The sequence below is a fragment of the Micromys minutus genome, assembly GCF_963924665.1.
Source record: "Micromys minutus genome assembly, chromosome: 28".
Classification (NCBI taxonomy): Eukaryota; Metazoa; Chordata; class Mammalia; order Rodentia; family Muridae; genus Micromys; species Micromys minutus.
The window spans coordinates 35,757,070-35,776,035 of NC_137963.1; the positions used below are offsets into that span (position 1 = coordinate 35,757,070).

The 18,966-nt window shown below is 40.6% G+C and overlaps 1 protein-coding gene and 1 pseudogene across 3 annotated transcripts in view; one reads left to right on the forward strand and one right to left on the reverse strand.

Moving 5' to 3' along the window:
- The window catches only part of TGFBR1 (transforming growth factor beta receptor 1), a 52,020-nt gene extending 33,326 nt beyond the window's left edge, over positions 1-18,694 (reverse strand). For both annotated transcript variants that reach the window (XM_080939958.1, XM_080939957.1), the window contains exon 1: positions 18,555-18,694. In XM_080939958.1, the coding sequence (XP_080796084.1) occupies positions 18,555-18,639 (85 nt within the window). In that variant the 5' untranslated portion in view covers positions 18,640-18,694. The remainder of the gene's footprint in view (positions 1-18,554) is intronic.
- On the forward strand, positions 7,157-7,940 carry LOC308438674 (large ribosomal subunit protein eL15-like; annotated as a pseudogene). The gene is made up of 2 exons: positions 7,157-7,165; positions 7,370-7,940. The product of its transcript is annotated as a large ribosomal subunit protein eL15-like (transcript).
- Positions 18,695-18,966: the final 272 nt, after the last annotated feature.

The window sequence follows — 18,966 nt, forward strand, 5'->3', positions numbered from 1 at the left end:
CCCCTTAGGGTCACCCTGCAGCAAGAATGGCAATGGGAGCTTGGTAAAAAAAAGCAGTCATATAATGTGAAATAAAAATCTCTGGACTACAAAATATGTTACCTCCAAATGTAGGGCTTTAGAATAAAAATCTAGCTTTATATTCTATAAAAATCCCATTTACTTCTACCACTTTAAAATAACCTAAACATTATAATTTTAAGCCACATCTCATTACAAAATTCTCAGTCATTTGTTTTTCCATAAGACTTATCTTCCCCAAGGCTCCATGAAATTAGCTAACACAGTATTAAACTAGTAACAAAGAAGCACTAAGAACAGGTTGTCCAATTACAGGAGGCACTAGAAGGGGGTAATAGAAAGGTCTTCCTTTAAGCACACACACAGCCTTTAAACAGTTACCTTTTAATCCATTCGTGTCGTCTGTAGAATCTAGTCTAAAAAGATGAAAACAAAATGTACACAGACACATGTCCATCCACACTGTGCCTGAGGAACCTGTGTGAGTGACAGTGTGAGAGCCTTAAGTATGACACAGTCAGGCACAGAAGACTGACTTCACCAGCATGTTTAAGGACAGAAAACACTCATGTTAAAATAATCATGTTATTAACTGCAGGAGGAGAACAGGAAGTAACGCTCCATGTGGCATAATTACAGCTCTGCCAAGTTCTTATTAGTTTTGTTCTACACTGCAGAGTCTGGGTTAGCATAAAGCAGGCTGGTGTGCCCAGCATTGCTTCCAGCCTAAGAAGAAACAGGAAACTTCTGTTTCTGATGGTGAGTGATGAAAAAATATCTGAATTTCTTATTTTCTCTGAAACACTTTCACTTGGCAGATTTCAATTTGATTAGTTGGCATTATAAGAACATAAGTGTTGAGCATACAGAAATCAGAAACAAAGACTTACACTGAATCCTAACTCTACCAGACAGCCATAAAGTATTCTAAAAGAGTCACTAATTTATTTTGAGCCTAAATTTTTTGACTTATCTTCTGTAACAGTACTAATTACAGAAGATCTGAGAGTTAAATGTAGGGTTGGATGTTAAATATCAGCACAGTGCTCAAAGCACTTAATAATCCAAATGTGTTAAGCAATCATTCAAAAATATTCTTTAGAGCACCTACTTCATGCTGATACCCATTTTAGAAGTTACACAAATAATCAGCTAATCTTTAGACAGTTCTAAGAGGCAATACTGACACAGGACACAATCTAAACTGTAGGCACAAAAGCAGTGGACATTCTGAAGAGCTATTATCTTGCCATTTGTGGAATTCTTTAGTAACATCTGAACAGAAGAACTTTACTGTGGAAGCACAGAGGCATCTACAGGAAACATAGCTTTGCTTACAGCCCAAATTCACAACAGGTTCTAAGAGTACCTTTATATAATACACCCCCAACTAGTGAGTCTGTACCAGAGTTTGTTAGCATTAAAATGTTTACTCTGATTCTAGTTCATTATTTTACAGGAAAGTCCTAAGTGCTACACCAACAAATTCACATTTATTTTAGAAAAAAAAAGAACAAAGAGAATGAGAAAACTACTGTTTTCTCTGACTGAACACTGATGCATAAGATGAAGAGCTCCATGTTTTCTCTCTGGAAAACAAGAACAGCTATAGGGACACCATGCCTTGGCTGTATGGGGAAATAAGAGACCACCCTGGACTAAGGGCTAACTGGAGTAGAAGACGGAAGTAGTAACCACCCTGCAGAGCTGTCTTTGACTTAAGGTACAGGAAATAACACCTGAGCCAGCAAACAGCTAAGGACCTATGGGACCTGTTGCTGAAGAAACGAGCTAATAGTGTCATGTGGTTAGTAGCTTTTCCCCTAGAAAACAAGGGCATGTGTAACCCATGCAGAGAGAAAGCAGAACACAGAGGATGTGGAGGATAAGACTCTTGCCTTCAAGTTTACCACATGGAGAACAAAACACACTACTGCTGAATGTCATGCAAAGTGTGGAGAGTATAGAAAAGGAAAAGCTCTCTGAGAAAAGATTCCCACACTAAATATGAAGAAAGTTAAAGAAAAGAAAAACCTCCTGAGAGAGATGACAGTAGAAGAAAAAGACAATTGAGACAATACACACACACACACACACACACACACACACACGCAAAACAGGTAAAACCACAATCATTTTTAAAAAGCTACTAGCAATTTGTATAACAAAAGAAAAAAAGAAACTTGGAAGGGTTAAGGATATACCTTAGTGAGTAAAGCCTAGCATAAAAGCTCAGGGTTCTTCTGTTCCTAGCATTATATACAGGAGCATGGCAGCTCACTATATATCTCAATAAGAAAGGTAAAACAAGAAACTTCTAAAAACCAGGAGGGGGGTGGCAGATCTGGATACAGAAAGATAAATTTAATTGATTTGGAATACACCAACTTCCCTGTACCTCACATAGGCAGCACAGTAGGGCTGGCCCTAGTCAAGGGTTCACAGGTAAGCCAGCCCCCAAGGGTGAGAGCTCAGAAGAGTTGGCCCCATCACTAATCTGTCAGTCCTGAGGTTGCATGGGGCAGAGATGATGCCCTCCCCTCTTCTTCCCTCCCCATCTAAGGCAATCAGGAGAACTGGCCCTGAGGTCATGAGAGCAGGTGAACTAGCCTTGTCCCTCACTGGCCACAGCACTGAGTGGGCCCTGCACCTTGTCTGAGCATCACAGTAGAGCTGGCCCTGGTGGAGAGGGCACAGGTGAGCTGCCCCAGAGGATGAGAGTCCAGTTCACAGGCTGCAGCTCTTGAGAGAATGGGCCCCACAGCTTGACTGGGTAGCACAGTGGCACTAGCTCTGGAAGTTTGGGTGGGGGTGAGTTGGCCCCAAGGACATGAAAGAGAACTGACCCTGCTTCGTACTGATCCAAAGCTACAGGATCACCATGACACAGAACAATAAGATAATGGGGAGGAGACCCAATGAGGATCCAATATTGATGGTATTACAGAAGCCAGAGATATCAAACCAGGCCAATGGCACATTACACTGGACACCTGCAAGTGAAGATATGTGGACAGAGGGGTATACCATGGGGCACACTGTGACATATTACAGCTCTCATGGAGAGATGTTTTCTATGCCTTGTTTTTTTGTTGTTGGTGGTGGTGGTGGTAGTGGTGGTGCTGTATGTGTATGTGTGTGTGTGTGTGTACGGGAGCAAGACTGGAGTACACGCTCTTACAAAGAATCAATAAAAAGTTTAAAATGCACCACCCTTAGGAAGAACTTAAGTTAAAATATATTGGGGACTGAAAGATTGCTCAGTGGTTAAGAGCACTGATTACTCTTCCAGAGGACCCAGGTTCAATTCCCAGCACTCACTCACAGGCAGCTTAGAACTATCTGTAACTCCAAGATCTTCTAACAGTTTCATACAAACAGGCAAAACACCAATGCACATAAAATAAAAACAAATTAATTTTATATGTATCTACCCCATTCTTTCTATCCTTTTTCTATTCACTTAATCTCTTTTTAAATTTACCGAGTATGTAATTTAATGCTTAACAAAAACAATTTAGTATTTATTATTCAAATCTTTTTTTTTACCTGCAACTTCTATTTTCTTTGCGTTTACCAAAATGTTCTATCTTCAGCTTGATCTTCAAACTTCTTGCCTTCTAATTTTTCTTTAGGCATTATTTTATCAGAACTACTAGTTTTGATATGGAGGGTACACATTTATTTCTAGATTTCTATAACTAAATTTCCCTTAACCAAAGGATTATTGAAAAATTATAAAATTTCTAAGTAAACACATTTATTTGGCTTTTATTTATTGATTTTTGATTATTGTTACTTTCTAATCGGAGTATTCTTTGTAGACTTCTGAATGGTAAACTTCCTGGAAAATCCAGAAGTATTTTGAAAGAATGCTATCTATGACTACAAAATTGAAATTCACTAACTCTTTATTCCGTAATTTGAATCCTGCTTTTCTTAATCTACAGTTGTTTTATGTGTCTTATATTTTAACAGCTTTAGTCATAGATACATATCTTACTAGCTATATAAAGATCAATAATGCATCTTAGGGAATGGTATCTCATAACACCTTACCTAAGGCTATGCAGCTTGACTATTGCTTTGTCTGGCATTAATCTTATTTTAGCTACCTTTTCTTGCTACCAGATTTGCCTTTTATTTATTATATTTTGATGGCATTTTAATGATTTCTTGGGGTGAAAGAAGCAAGTAGATTTGCAGTATTCTTTGTGCATTAATACAATTTAAGAAATGTTTCAAAAAGAAAATAACCTTTCAGATTTTAAATTAAAATTAAAAATTCAGTAAGTGACAATACACAGTAGTTACACAAGCCTGTATGTTGTTGCCCTCTCTCACCTGAAATGTTCATCTCCCTCAACAAAGTGTAAAAGCAAGCAGCTACAGTTCCTCCTACAAGAACATAACAAACTAAGCCATGTATCTTAGGGTTTTACTACTATAAACAGACACCATGACTAAGACAACTCTTACAAGGACAATAACAACATTTAATTGGGGCTGGCTTGCAGGTTCTGTACTCTTTTAACCATTGAACCATGGACTCTATTAGAGTAAGGAAGCAACCACCTCATGGTAACTGAACTCCTTTGGGGAACACACTTGCCCCTTAAGCCTAAACTATACACATATACTTATTCTTGGATTAGAGTTAAGTTTTCAGATCCAGAAACCTAGATGTCAAAAAACCTTGGCAGTAGAAATATGACAGAAGCTTCCAATGCTGCTAACAGGATGTTACTGAAGAAAAGCTGCAGTAGTGGGAGAAACATAAAGACCTGCTAGGGTCAGAAGAGTGAAGGCCTTGGTACCACTTGGATAAGTAAAGCTGTAAGACAGAAGATTCTTCTTACAGAACTGTGATGGTTATATACAAGTCAACAATTACTAAGCTCTAGTTATGCTTTAGGATACGAAGATCACAGGTGATTACACCCATCTGTTCTGTGAGACTTGTTTTCCTAGTCCAGGAACTCCAAGCTAAATTAGAGGAAAGCATCCAGCTGCTTAGATAGACATTTTCCTCAGGGCACTCTATTTGCAATGCACCCTTAATTCTGACATTTCTGCCTGATGCCTACTCCCTACTCAACAACCTCTTTTCTTCTTTACATTTCCCATCATAAAATAAAAGCAAACTGGACTTGACTCTATTCCAGCACTAAAGAGGCTTAGTCAGGTAGATCTCTGTGAGTTCAAGGCCAGAGTGGTCTATCTAACGAGTTCCAAACTGACTGGGGCTCCATAGTAAGACCCTGTATCAAAAAAAGTGACGTGATAGATGAGCTCTAATTAAACCATTTAATTGACCTTTTTGTTTAATAAAAAGATAGCATGGAACCCACAATGGTGATCACTGAGTGTGAGAACACAATAAATGATACAGATAAGAAAGACCACAAAATAGAACAAAGAAAGCAAAAGAAGAGAGGCAGGGGCTGTATTTCTTCATAAGAAAGCAATCTATAAGCCGGGCCTGGTGGCTTATAGGTTCCAGATCCTTGAAAGGTTGAAATAGTAGGACCACAAGGTCAAAGCCAGGTTGGGCAACTGAATAAATCCATTTTTACTAAAGTTAAGAAAACAAACAACAACAAAAATTAAAAATAGCAGTTTTTAAAAGGGCTAAGAGTAGATGGATCTTAGCTGGGGAAGATGAAAACACAGTGGTAGAACACTTGCCTATCATGAGCAAGGCCCTAGGTTCAATTCACAGTACAGAAAGAAGAAAGAAGTCCATCACACTAGGTTTTGTCTTTAGTCATTTGTCAGAATGTGTTTTCTGAACCTGTGTGAAGCTTTCAATCAAAGTATCTTTCCTCACTGAGGAACAAATAAATATGCCCCTGGTTTGCACTTTTTTTTCCAAATAAAAAATTAGATAAAATAACCAATACTACTTTAACTTGTTTATTTTGGTAAAAATGATTACATATAATTACTGTTGAAGGAATTCTACAATAGAACATCTTGATGTTTTATTTAAATCTGTTGCACACTGAATAACAAAATTAAAATGTCAGTTTCTCAATTGGAGAATACTCAAATCAACAGCCATGTGCTAAACAAAAAGACTCAATTAGAGCACATTACAGTTCAATTTGAAAATGAATAAATCAAGCAAAAACTACACACACACACACAAACACAAAAAGCCACAGTTGCTATTCTTTTGTCTCTATATTCTGAGTAGGCCCAGCTACATCCTCCATGTTCCATGCTCTCAAATATGTCTATTAGTCCTAGCTTCTAGTAGAAAGGCTTCCCATTTTCGCTTTTGTCACAAGATCAATTTGAATTTCAATACATATTTAAGGATCTTATATTGTAGAAATGTAACAGGATGCCTGTACAAGGTGTCCTAGAACTATAAATACACCATTATGTAACCAGTGAGGTCCACACCTAAGAGATCTATTTAGAACCACTATCCTGAAGCAAGTAATCAAAAATAAGATAAGCATTAGGTTTGTCCTGTTGGTAAAATCAAAGAAATTCTGACAAGAATTTAAAGTAGCCAATAACTATAATCAATTAACCACTCAATCAATAAATAATAGATAAATAATAAACAGATACATACACAAATTTTAAAGAGAACACTATCCTTGTAAATTGTGAAGAGTAAAAACACAATCATTTATTTCTCAGGGTACTGACATAAAGACAGATTCTGCTAAGAAACAGGAAGATTTTAGAACGCATCCAATAGAGAAGACTCCTGAAGCTAATGTGCACTACTAAGGGTTACTATAAACTGGTAAAACAGAAAGACATACTCTGGGTACACGTCACCTCTTCTAATGTAATCATTTCAAACAGGAAACCCAAAGCAAAGTCACTTTCAGCATCTGGCTTAGTTGGACTTGCTAGAAGAAAAACATGTCTGGTTCTGTTCATCTTTGGTGACCATTCTTTGATGATGTCTGCCAGATGGATACTGGCCAATTTAAGAACATTAGGAAAATGTCTTTATAAGCAAGCCCAAATAGTTTCATGTTGTTCTCTGGCCATTATTCACTAGCATCTAGCAAAGCTTAATTCAAATGTTCCAGCTTTACATCAGCTGTCCCACTGTTATTAGGCATTCATATGTCCACACTGGGTTCAGACCCTTAAATAGGGAAAGATGGTGTCAGTAGGTTCTAAACTGAACCCCAGGAATGTGTTGAAGACTGAGCCTCAGAACAAGACATCAGAAATGCCAAGTCCAGCAATAGCTTTGAGTACTATAATCTTGCTGCTTGGGGTAGAGTGGGATAGAGGAGGGTTGTCTATAAATTCTTAATTCCTTTCCTCTGGTGGTAGCTATCAGGTGAGCCAAGCTGGGTGTGTATCTTAGGACATCCAGGAGCTATGGCGGAAGAAGCAGTCCGCCGTGATGCGCTTTCTTCTGAGGGTCTTTCTTCCCAGCTCTTCGCGCTGCATGGGGCTCCCCGCCCCATCAGGCCTGAAAAATCTCGAAGGCTGGGGTACAAGACTAAGCAAGGTTATGTCATTTACAAGATTCGTGTCTGACGTGGTGGTTGAAAATGCCCGGTTCCTAACTTAAGGCAAGCCTGTCCACTGTGATGTTAACTAGCTGAAGCCTTTATTCAGTCTTTGCTGAGGAGAGAGTTGGGCGCCATTGTGGGGCTTTGAGAGTCCTGAATTCCTACCGGGTTGGTTAGGATTCCACATATAAATGTTTCGAGGTCATCCTCATTGATCCATTATAGAGCTATCAGAAGAAATCCTGACACTCAGTGGATCACCAAACCAGTCCACAAGCACAGAGAGATGCGTGGGCTGACAGCTACTGACCGCAGGAGCCGTGGCCTTGGAAAGGGTCACACGTCCACCACACTGTTGGCGGATCTTGCTGTGTAGCCTGGAGAAGGCGCTACACTCTCCAGCTCCACCGTTACTGCTAATGTACATAATATTTGTGAAATTCATATCTAGCAAACAATTTAGGACAGTAAAAAATAAGTCAATGAGAGCTTCAGCTTCTGCCTTTTGTTGCTAGAAAATTAAGCTAACTACATACTACAGGCAAAGGCTTCCTCTCCATAGTATAGATAACTGTCCTGTGTTTGTTTCCTCCTTATTTTTTCTAGCCATTCGGGTCTCATTTTATTTCAAGCTAAATCCCCTTTTGAAGGATAGCCAAAGTACAAGACAATTAATTAAGCCAACTATTCTCATACAGTAAGTTACAAGAAGATAGTCCTCAAAAGAGATTTTATCTTTGTAAAAAGGTGTGTGTGTGTGTGTGTGTGTGTGTGTGTGTGTGTGTGTGTGTGTGTGTGTGTAGGCAGGTGCCTTTAGAGGCTAGAAGAGGGAATAAGATCCCCTGAAACTAGTTTACAGGTGGTAGTGAGCCACTTGATGTTGGTGCTAGGAACCAAACTCTTGGTCCTCTGAAAACAGAGCAAGCACTTTTAGCTGCTGAGCTGTATTTCAAGCCTCATAAAGACAATGCTTATCTTCAACTATAATCCTAGTGGGGTTTAGCTGGTATATTAGCTTAAAACAGTAAGCAAGAACGTTTGGGTTACACCTAAATATATAGAATTTTCTAGGAGAAACAGCATAATCAACCCCAACCTTCCACATAATGCAAGGAATTTATTCTGTAGCTTTTCAGCCCTGCCTGCAGATTCTGCCTGCATTCTCTGCAGTGATAGGGATATGTGACAGCTACTACAAGGAAAGTTCTTTAGTGTTTTGTGCTGAAATTTGCTTCAGTGTATCAAACAACTCTGTTTCTTCAATTACTTAAATATATAATAATTCCCATTTACTGAACACCTACTATGGCAGGCTCATGTGAGGCTCATTATATACACTGCTATGTCACTATCTTTACAATGGCCATGGGAGTCAACATTTAACCTTTGAGAAACGTTTCCCAATAAAACACACCCATTAAAAGATAATTATTGATAAGTATACCAGGTTTTGTTTATCTATCCTTAGAAACAAAAATAGTACTAATCAGAAGTGGAAGGAAAACACACTTCAGTTAGAGAAATTCAAATAGAAAATGAAACAGTTCAGAGATACACAGCTCTGGGGTTGGACTTATGAAGCAGTTGAGTAGCAGGAAAACAAACAGCAAAATCATTTAACAGGAACTCCAAGAAAGATTTCTATAGTATCAGTGACCTGAGACCAGTTAAGCTCCAAACAGGGAGCTCCCTGTCTTCTATCTCAGCCAGGAACCGAAGCAAATTTTTAAATAAACTAGAGGTTTTTATTTAGTTCAGTATAACCAAAAGATCACATTCTGAATACACATATCTTTTGTGTTAGTCAAGTGGGAAATATTCAAAGTAGGGTCCAACACAGGAGTGAGGAACATTGAACTGAGCAGGATCCAGATCTAAGCTAGGACTTCAGGATTACAACACCTCTTAAGGAGGCTTTTCAGACTACCCGAAGCCAAAGAAGAGAGCAGGAGGAAAGGAAAATAGTGGGAAGGCATTTTTCTTCACTCCCCACTCAACAACTAACTGCTCTTGGCTAACTTTACCTAATTTAACCTGCTCAAGTCAGAGTTCGTCTCTCTTCTATCTTCCTCTTTCCAGATTCCTTACAGAAGGCATTTTCAGGGGGCCTAGGCCTCGGTCGTTGTTTGTTTGTTTGTTTTCATGGAGTCCTTCTTGATTTCTACACTCTACATTTTACTAAGACCTTCTGCCACTTAATTATTTACCATGCACTTTCTATGCACTATCCAACAAAAAAATACCACTTTCAAGTTTCCTCCTAGTAGGAAAGAGGAGAAAAAAATAGAAAAAAATATATAGTATTTATGTAAGTAAATAAAGTATGTGGGAAGGAAGTATTACAGAAAAAAGTAAAAGATATAATGATTTGTACAACAGGTCAGAACAAGCTTCAGTGAGAAAAAGGGACATCAGAGTGACTTCTGATAGGTGAGGGAGGAGGCCACTCAGGAAGCAGAGAAAGAATGATTCTGATCAGGCTGAAATGTCACAGAGGCCCTCTTCCACTCCACTTCCAATATCATCAAACCAATTCCAAAGTCCTGCTCCACTGCCTCCATGGTAGAAACATTCTTTCTCCACAGGAAAACTGCCAGTCCAATTCTCACAATTTCTCTCAGCCACCCATCCCCGATATGACAAACTTTTACTTCACTTAAAATTCTTAAGACTTTATCATAGTCCTTTCAGAAGTGCCACCTCCCCCTGTCCAGGAGCACTTCCCTTTCAGTCCTTTAAACTGTACTGCCTGGCAGGGCGGAGCCAAAGCTCTATCCCTCTGCAGAACTCCTGCTGTGGCTGCTCTGAGTCTGTATCTGCTCTCAGCACTATTTTCTAAATGGAAACCTGTCATCTCATCTCAATGTCATTATCAAATATTTGCTAAGAAAAATTCTTCTCCAAGCTATAAAGTGTAAAGGCTTTCATTAGCACTGATAAACTTCTAAAAACAATGGTTAGAGCATTCTCAGGTGATAGCAGAGAACTCCATTGGTAGTGCTTGCTGTGCAAGCAGAACAAGGTGAATTAAGATCTCCCCAGCCCCCACACAGAAAATTGAACATAGCCGTAGTACACATCTGTAATCCCAGCTCTTGGTAGAGGGTTGGGAGACGCCGGTGGAGCCCTTCCTGCCAGCCAGTCTAGCAGAAATAGCAAACTCTAGGTTCTGTCAAAAAGACTATTTTTAAGAAGGTAGAAAGCAACAGAGGAAGATACCTGACATCTCCAAGTGAATATACAGAGGCGTGCACATACACACATACACACACACACACACACACACACACACACACACACTTACAATAATTGAAAAAGGAGGCTTGGGCTGGAGAGACGGCTCAGTGGTTAAGAGCACTGACTGCTCTTCCAGAGGTCCTGAGTTCAAATCCCAGCAACCACATGGTGGCTCACAACCATCTGTAATGAGATCTGATGCCCTCTTCTGGTGCATCTGAAGACAGCGACGGTGTACTCACATAAATAAAACAAATAAATAAATCTTTAAAAAGAAAAAAATCCAAAAAAAAAAAAAAGAAAGAAAAAAGAGGCTTTTTTTTTTTAATGTTCAGAGATGCAAAAAGCATCCACTTTAATTGATGGCTGATAGCATTATTTTGTTTTTCTTGTCTGTAATCCAAAATTTCAGTTGTTGTCACTTTTGTTACTTACTTTTTTAAAGCAGGAGTTTGCTATGGGCTATACAAATTAATATAAATAAAGTGACCAACTATCATTTGGTTCATAAGTGATTCTCAAATTACCTAAAAATACAACTTTAAGGAAAGATTATACACTGAATCAATTGCAGTTGCCGAACTAAACTGCAATTAAGACAAGCTGAAGCAGCATGGCATGGTGGTACACGCCTGCAATCCCAGCACACAAGTAACGAAGGCAGAAAGACAGCCTCAAGCCCCAGGAAAGCCTGAGACTACACAGTGGCTAGCACAGGCTCTATAGCAGGACCAAGTCTCAAAACGATTTTAAAGGGGGAGGGGGTATGAAGGAATAACTCAGAAGTTAGGGTAGCTTGATACAAAAAAGAAAAACAGAGAAACAGGGATTGCCGGGGTGTACTGGCTTCCAGCCTAGTTGAGAAAATATGAGCCCCAGGTTGAGGGAAAAATTCTGCCTCAAAGGAGTAGGCAGAGAGTGATAGAGTTTACCTGATGCATCCTTCTAGTCCCTGCACACATACAAGCATTTCACACACACACACAATTCACACTCACTGATACAAATAAATATCTTTTAAAGTAGAAAAAAAAAGTAAAAGTTCGACTCATTCTGCTGCTGAAGTAACTAACAAATATACTTACTGAATATAAACATAGCACAGTATATAGGCACTTCAAATGCAAGCTTCATCATTCATTAACAATATGACTTTCCTTGACTGTCAAATGGAAACCAGAAGCTCCTCATCTGCACATCCTCATAAACAAACTAGGTACCGATCTAAGCAGACTCCTGTCAGCTCTGTCTACTCAGACAGAGGGGTTAATGGTAACATCTGAGTCTCAGTACTGAACTATTGTTAATCTATAGCTGTTCTGACTGAAGTAGAGTCTCACTGCTATAAAAGCCTCTATTACTGAAAAGTCAATCACAAAACCTTAGCATCTTTGGTCAGTGCTAATGAGCACTGAAATGGATCCATGTCATCACAATCCAGTTATCTTCTGAGCACTGGTTGTCAGACCTAGAACAGATGGAGTCATTCTGTGGACTCAGACATTTACTCAGGATAGAAGGCTTGCCCAGCAAGCTCAAGACCTGGGTTTGATTTGTAGCACTACAGTCTTTTTTGGAATTAATCAGTGTGTAAACATGAATCTGTTCCTTTTGTTTGCTACTATCTAACTAGCATCCAAGGTTGGCTACTAGGTTAAATGAGATAAGGTAAGTAAATGCCTGGCACACTCTTGTAATATATCCTTCTAATAAATGTTAAAGCAGCCTATCTGTATAGTCTGGAAGTTATTGGTATTTAAGCTAGAAATTAATTTTGTATATCTTGCTTTCAAGTTGCCAAATGGGAACACAGCTTTATAAAAGACAACATCAGACAATAAAATTGGGCCCACATAATCAGCTTAATTGGTATTTAAAAAATGGATGTAAGGAAAAACAAAAAGTTGATAAGTCAACTAATTACAAATTCACAATGACTACTCACTAGAGCAACCTATAGTGTCTGAACTGAAGGCCAAGTACATAGTTAAAAAATGGACCTACTTCAGCAAAACAAATTTTAATTCTTGTGGAAGGTGTTCAGATGTGTCATTATGAAAAAGTTCTGAGAGGCATTCTGTGCTACAAATGTGGTTCATCTGGCCAAGCACTTGCTTAGCATGTTAAAAAACGAACAAAACTAACTCTGGGTTCAATACTAATTACAGCCCCAAAAATAAGTAAATCAATCAATCAATCTGTGCAGTACAGGCTTGTTACCCTGGCACTCAGGGAAGCAGAAGCAGTATGACCAGAAGTTCAAAGTCATTCTTAACTAAATTCAAGACTAGTTTGGCTACATAAGACCTTTTCTCAAAAACAGGTGGTGGGCCTTCAGTGTTGCCCCAAATACTGCACTTAGGTCAGGTCAAGTTTACTATACATTTGAGACTACTCCAAACATTTCCTAGAGCCAGTTTTATGAGGAAAAGCAAAAACATCCCTGAGAAACATGCAAGCATCTGCCCTTAATTCCAGAAGCAGGAAGTAAGAACATGTCCCAATCACATGATATTAAACCACAGTCCATCTGTTCAGAAAACATTGCATTATGTAAGCTATGACAAGAAAAGGCAGCCAAGGGCTCACAATTTGCTGCAGTTTGAAACATGTTCACCATACCCCCATAGTTATACCTAACCCAACTACACCTTACTTAACCAAGACAAATCCAAAAACTACTGTCAGCCTGCTTCTCTCAATCAGTAAGTACCATTTACCAAGTCAGTTAATGAACAAATGTTTAAAACTTGACTTTTCCTTGGGAGATTTATCTCTCATCATCCTTTCTCCTTCCTGCAAAACTCACTTTCCTTAAATTCTGCTCATCAAGACCAATTTCTCTTAAAGAAACCACCAGGAATTCAGTTCTTTCCTCATCCTCAAGGCCTCTACTTTTAAAGTTCATGACACAAAGATCTGAGCTTAGGAAATCTAAGTTCCTTCCTTCCTTTCTCAGTTTGGTGCCATGGAGCCCTGAGAAATTGGATTCCCTATAGCTCACTGAAATGATGACAAACCTATAATCTTCACCATGAAGAGGTCAGCAGCGCTCATGAGCATCCCATTACTTTATTCTGACTCCACCCACTCACATTACCATTCTGTCTCATTTCTAGGCACTTATTGCAGAGATTTTAGAACTGGGAGAAAGATAATACAAGTTAATACATCCAAACACACGGTACAGAATAAAGTAAAGAATCATTTGGCTTGCCATGAGGTTATTGGGAACATAAAGACAAGAACTTTAAAAATCACTGACTTGCCCTCTCTGCCTACCTAAGTTCTAGAGAGCCTTCAAAATCATTTAATCAGAATGAGTCCAGGAAGCTCTCTCTCCAGTGACCTCAGCCTGTACTACCATTTCCCCATAAACACTAATGTGCCTCTCTACAAAAGGTGATTATTTAAAAAGCTTAACAACAGGCACTATAAGGGCATTAGCCAATCAGAAATCAGAAAAGGTATCTAAATAATCAAAACATAAGCAGCCTAGTAGGCAGTGGTTATACACAAGTCCTATTCACTGCTAAAACAAAACAAAAAAACAGCATCTTCTTCAAATTTAAATACACATACTTTTCTCATCTAATTTCTAAAATCTCATGAATTATATAAAGCAAGTATCACAAAATAAATAGTTGTTTTGTTTGACACATCATACAACTTTCTCAAATTATATATATATATATACATAGATACATATATAATTCTAAATATAGCATAATCTGTACACAAATAGAACTGCTCACACAGAATTCACTTAATCAACACACATTTATGTAGACCAGAATATAAGACACAGTAGTAGGTTCTGACAACATTAAGGCATAATTCACCCCTGAATACTCAATACATACTTAAGTACAGTTAGTTAACAATGTGGGATGGTGACAATGGATAACACAAACTTCCAAGAGATGGAGTTTGAAGAGAGCTAAATAAAAACTTTATACAATGTCGGGTCTGAGAAGGCCTGTCTTCAAATTCCCATAAAAGAGATAAAATAAAGCATGCAGCAAAGACTGAAGAGAGGAAAAGCAGCTATCACTAGAACAGAGTTTGAAGTCCTCAGACATCTTTTTTTTTTCTTTCTTTTCTTCTTGGATATTTTCTTTACTTGCATTTCAGTGTTATCCCCTTTCCCAGTTTCCTCTCTGGAATCCCCCTATCCCTTTCCCCCCTCACCGTGCCTCTATAAGTGCTCCCCCACCCACCTACCCACTCCCTCCCCACCCTGGCATTCCCCTACACTGGAGCATTGAGCCTTCACAGGGCCAAGGGTCTCTCCTCTCCCTGATGCTCGATAAGGACATTCTCTGCTACATATGTGGCTAGAGTCATGGGTCCCTCCATGTGTGCTCTTTGGTTGGTGGTGTAGTCTCTGGGACTCCTCCATTGGGGACCCCATTTTCAGTTCAATGGTTGGTTGAAAGCATCTGACTGTATTTCTCAGGCTCCGGCAGAGCCTCTCAGGAGACAGCTATAACAGGCTCCTGTCAGCAAGCAGTTCTTGGCATCCACAATACTGTCCGGGTTTGGTGACTGTATATGGGATAGATTCCTGGGTGGGGCAGTCTCTGGATGACCTTTTCTTCAGTCTTTGCTCCACAGTCTCATACAGTCTATAGTTTGTATCTTGAGTATTCTGAGCTTTTGAGCTAATATACACTTATCAATGAGTGAATACTATGTGTGTTCTTTTGTAATTTGGTTACCTCGCTCAGGATATTTTCTAGTTCCATCCATTTGCCTAAGAATCTCATGAAGTTATTGTTTTTAATAGCTGAGTAGTAAATGTACCACACTTCTGTATTTATTCCTCTGTTGAAGGACATCTGGGTTCTCTTTCCAGTGGAACAATTCTAATTCCTAGCCTCACATGGGAAACTTCAAACTTCAAGGACAGTCCAGGGTAGTTTGGTATCTGTTCATACAAATTCCCCATGACAGAACACATAGACTTAGGGGTAGCTGGCAGCACTAAGCTGGGAGTTTCTCAATAGGAGGGGGAAAGAGGATGTTAGACATTTTTTTCCAAGAAAATCCTGAAATTACTGGCAGTAAACAGCATTCTAACAGATGATGCAAATATAAACAGAATAATACTGTATATTTGTTCAGGGATAAGGAACCAATTTCCCTACAAAAATCTGTATTGGAGGAAAGAGACGCTGCAGAGAAATATAAATAATCCTCAGACAGTAAAGAACAACTTCGAGTTTTAAGAAAAGGTAAATTATAAAGGCGTGCACCTCCTCAGGATGTTTCATGATGTTTCATGAACGTCAACCCAACTCAACAAGTCAAGGTGAACTTATCTAAGTCTAGTTTCTTTGGGGGAGGCACAGGAGTGGGAATGAGATAAGGCCTCTACATTTTGCAGTACTGGAACTCACTATATAGATCAGAATCTGTCTGCCTCTTGAGTGCTTAGATTAAAGGCATGAGCCACAATGCCCAGCAGGCCATAGTGTCTTAAACTGAGCCCTAACTCCATATAGAGTGCTGGGTCATACAACAATCTGGCAACAGTAAAGGACTTCTGAATGTGTAACACTCCAAAATCAATTCAAAATCAAATGAGTAATGAATCTGAGGTATTTCTGGCTTGTGTTTCAAGATGCAACCTCACTACAGCCTTGGCTCTAGTGCTGTCATGCTCTGCAGTGCTAAAACAGTCCAGACTATTATTTTATGATTTTTAATGCTTTTACTGAATAAAAAACGTTTTCTATTCTTCCAGAAACATATAGTTAACTACAGAAAAGACTTTCATTCCTCATGTATATCAAAGTGGTATATCCTTGATCAATTGTATGACTGACTTAAATTTTACTTTAAAAATTAAATAAATTTTATCTTGTGATTAAGAGAGAATGTCCAACAATTTCTGAAATGGCTCTAAACCTATGTAATTATATGGAGTCACTGGCATTGGATGATTTAATTCTTTAAGTAGAAATAAACTCACATATCTCATTTCTATGAAATTGTGCCTAAATCTTTAATAAATGGTAAAACTGTATATACCAATTAATTGTTTTTAAATTTTTTACTTATGGTTTATTATCAGTACATGTGATTTATATACCTGCTTTTTCTACTTTTTGTATGTGACTCAAGGTCTCATACAATTTTTTGAGAAAAGATGACAAATGGGGAAAGTTTATGAAGTACTAGTCTAGGTTTTGAGTAATAAAAGCATCTAGGCTAGTTTTGGATTGCACCCTTGCCTAAGTAGGCTATAAAGTCCTCCAGGACATGCCCCAGCCTTCTCAGCATCCAAGTCAATACTGCTAAATGCATGAACGTGTCCTGCTTTGTTTTAGGTAGAAAAGAATTAATTGCTTTATTCAAATAACTGTATCGATATGGCCACTTACAGTTGATGCATTAATTATAACAATCTCTCACTTTGTCCACCGTTATTTCCTTCCTAAGCCAATGTCAAAAACCCACTGTATCTTCTAATGTAGACTATGTGAAGGGAATGTTCAAGTAAACTAAGAAACCAACGTCTAAAGTTATAAGTATCAAATATCAACTGGTTTTTAAGTGGGCACTTTAGCAGGTGCACCGACTTTGAACCCTGAAAGGCCTAAGTACAAATCCTAATTCCTGCACTTACTAAGAATTTAATCTCCTGCACCTCAGTTTTCATGTCAATATACAGGACAAAACTGGTAGCCCCGAGGGTTCAGATACTGTGCCTTTTACATTTGCTTATAACCAACTCCCAATAGACAGTCACTATTAAGTTTAATAATTGCTGGTATCCGCAGTCTGGAGAGACTTGTGTTTGGCTTGTTTTGCTTTTTAAAATGCTGTTATCCAATTTCAGCAACAGACATTATTTTCACTATATTTTAGTTGCTAATGCTTTATGAGCTTCAGTATTTTGCTTTCTCCTGTTTTTAATCGGTTCCTGACAAAGTTTTTCAATCTTCCCTCCACGGGGTGACAACCAGTATCACGACCGGCTTTGGTATTTTGGAAAACCATATTTTCCCTTCAAAAGCCAGCTACACAGGGGTCTGATTTTAAAACTGCTGTTTAAAGAAACGATACACCCAAAGCAACGATCCCCTCGAGAAAAGGAAGCATTTGATCCATTCTATGCAACCATTCCCATTCAAACGTTCCCAAATCCGCAGAGTGAGCAAACCGTTCAAGTTTCTACTAGCAAGACAATCTGCAGCCTCCTGGTTACTGAACTCTCAACTCTTCCCAGACGCACGAAGGGGAGAGAACATTCCGCGCATCTTCGCGCCTGCTTCTCACACAAAGCCCCCGGTGGAAGAAAAGTCGCCCTAGGCGCCGACACTCTCGGCGGTGCGGCCCACCCGGGATCTCTGCCCACGGCGCCCCTTACGACCCTCCGAGGAGCCCTCCACGCGCCGAGCCCCGGAGCGCCTCCACGCCGGTGCCCGCCCACGCCCCAACAGCCTCAGGCGGGGCGCACTCAGACCGTGGAATCTGGGGGCCGCGGTCCCCGCCGGCCTCGCACCCCCGAGGGCAGCCACCGACCCCTGCAGGCTCGCCAGCCGCTGCCCCGGGGAGCCCAAGAGGGCCAGCCTGCTCTCGGTGCTCCGCCACCCGCGCTCGACACCGCCCCCGCCCCGCCTCTGCTCCCCGCCCCGGCTCGCGTGGCGCCTGCCGGGTCAGGAAAGCCCGGCCGGCCGGGCGCCGCCACCTGCGCCCCCGGCCCCGCGCCATGTTTGAGAAAGAGCTGAAGCGAGCCAGAGGCCGGGCCCGGCCCGCGCGCCCCACAGCCACCGGCCCGTCACTAACCCTTCGCCCCCGGGAGCAGCGTCGCCGCCGCCACCAACACGAAGAGAAGCAGGCGGCGACGCGGAGCAGCGGCCGCCGGCTCCATGGTCCCGCCGCCACTGTTTGTGGCCCAACCCGGCCCCGGCCGCAGCTTCTCCTCAGCAAGCCTCGCCTCTCCTCGCCCCACCTCCCCGCCGCCACCGCGGCCTCGCTCCGGCCCTTTGTAACTGCTCGAGGGGCGCACGCCCATTGGCTGCCCGGCCCCCGCCGACCCCGCCTCCCCCGCCGCCCGCGAGCGCCCTAGAGGGACCCAGCCGAGAGCCCCGCCCTCAGGGCCCCTGAGCGGCCAATGAGCGGCCGCGGGCTTTTGCCTCTAACCACGCCTCCGCACTGCTGGGCCTCTGGCCACGCCCCTTCACCGCTGGGCGCCCGT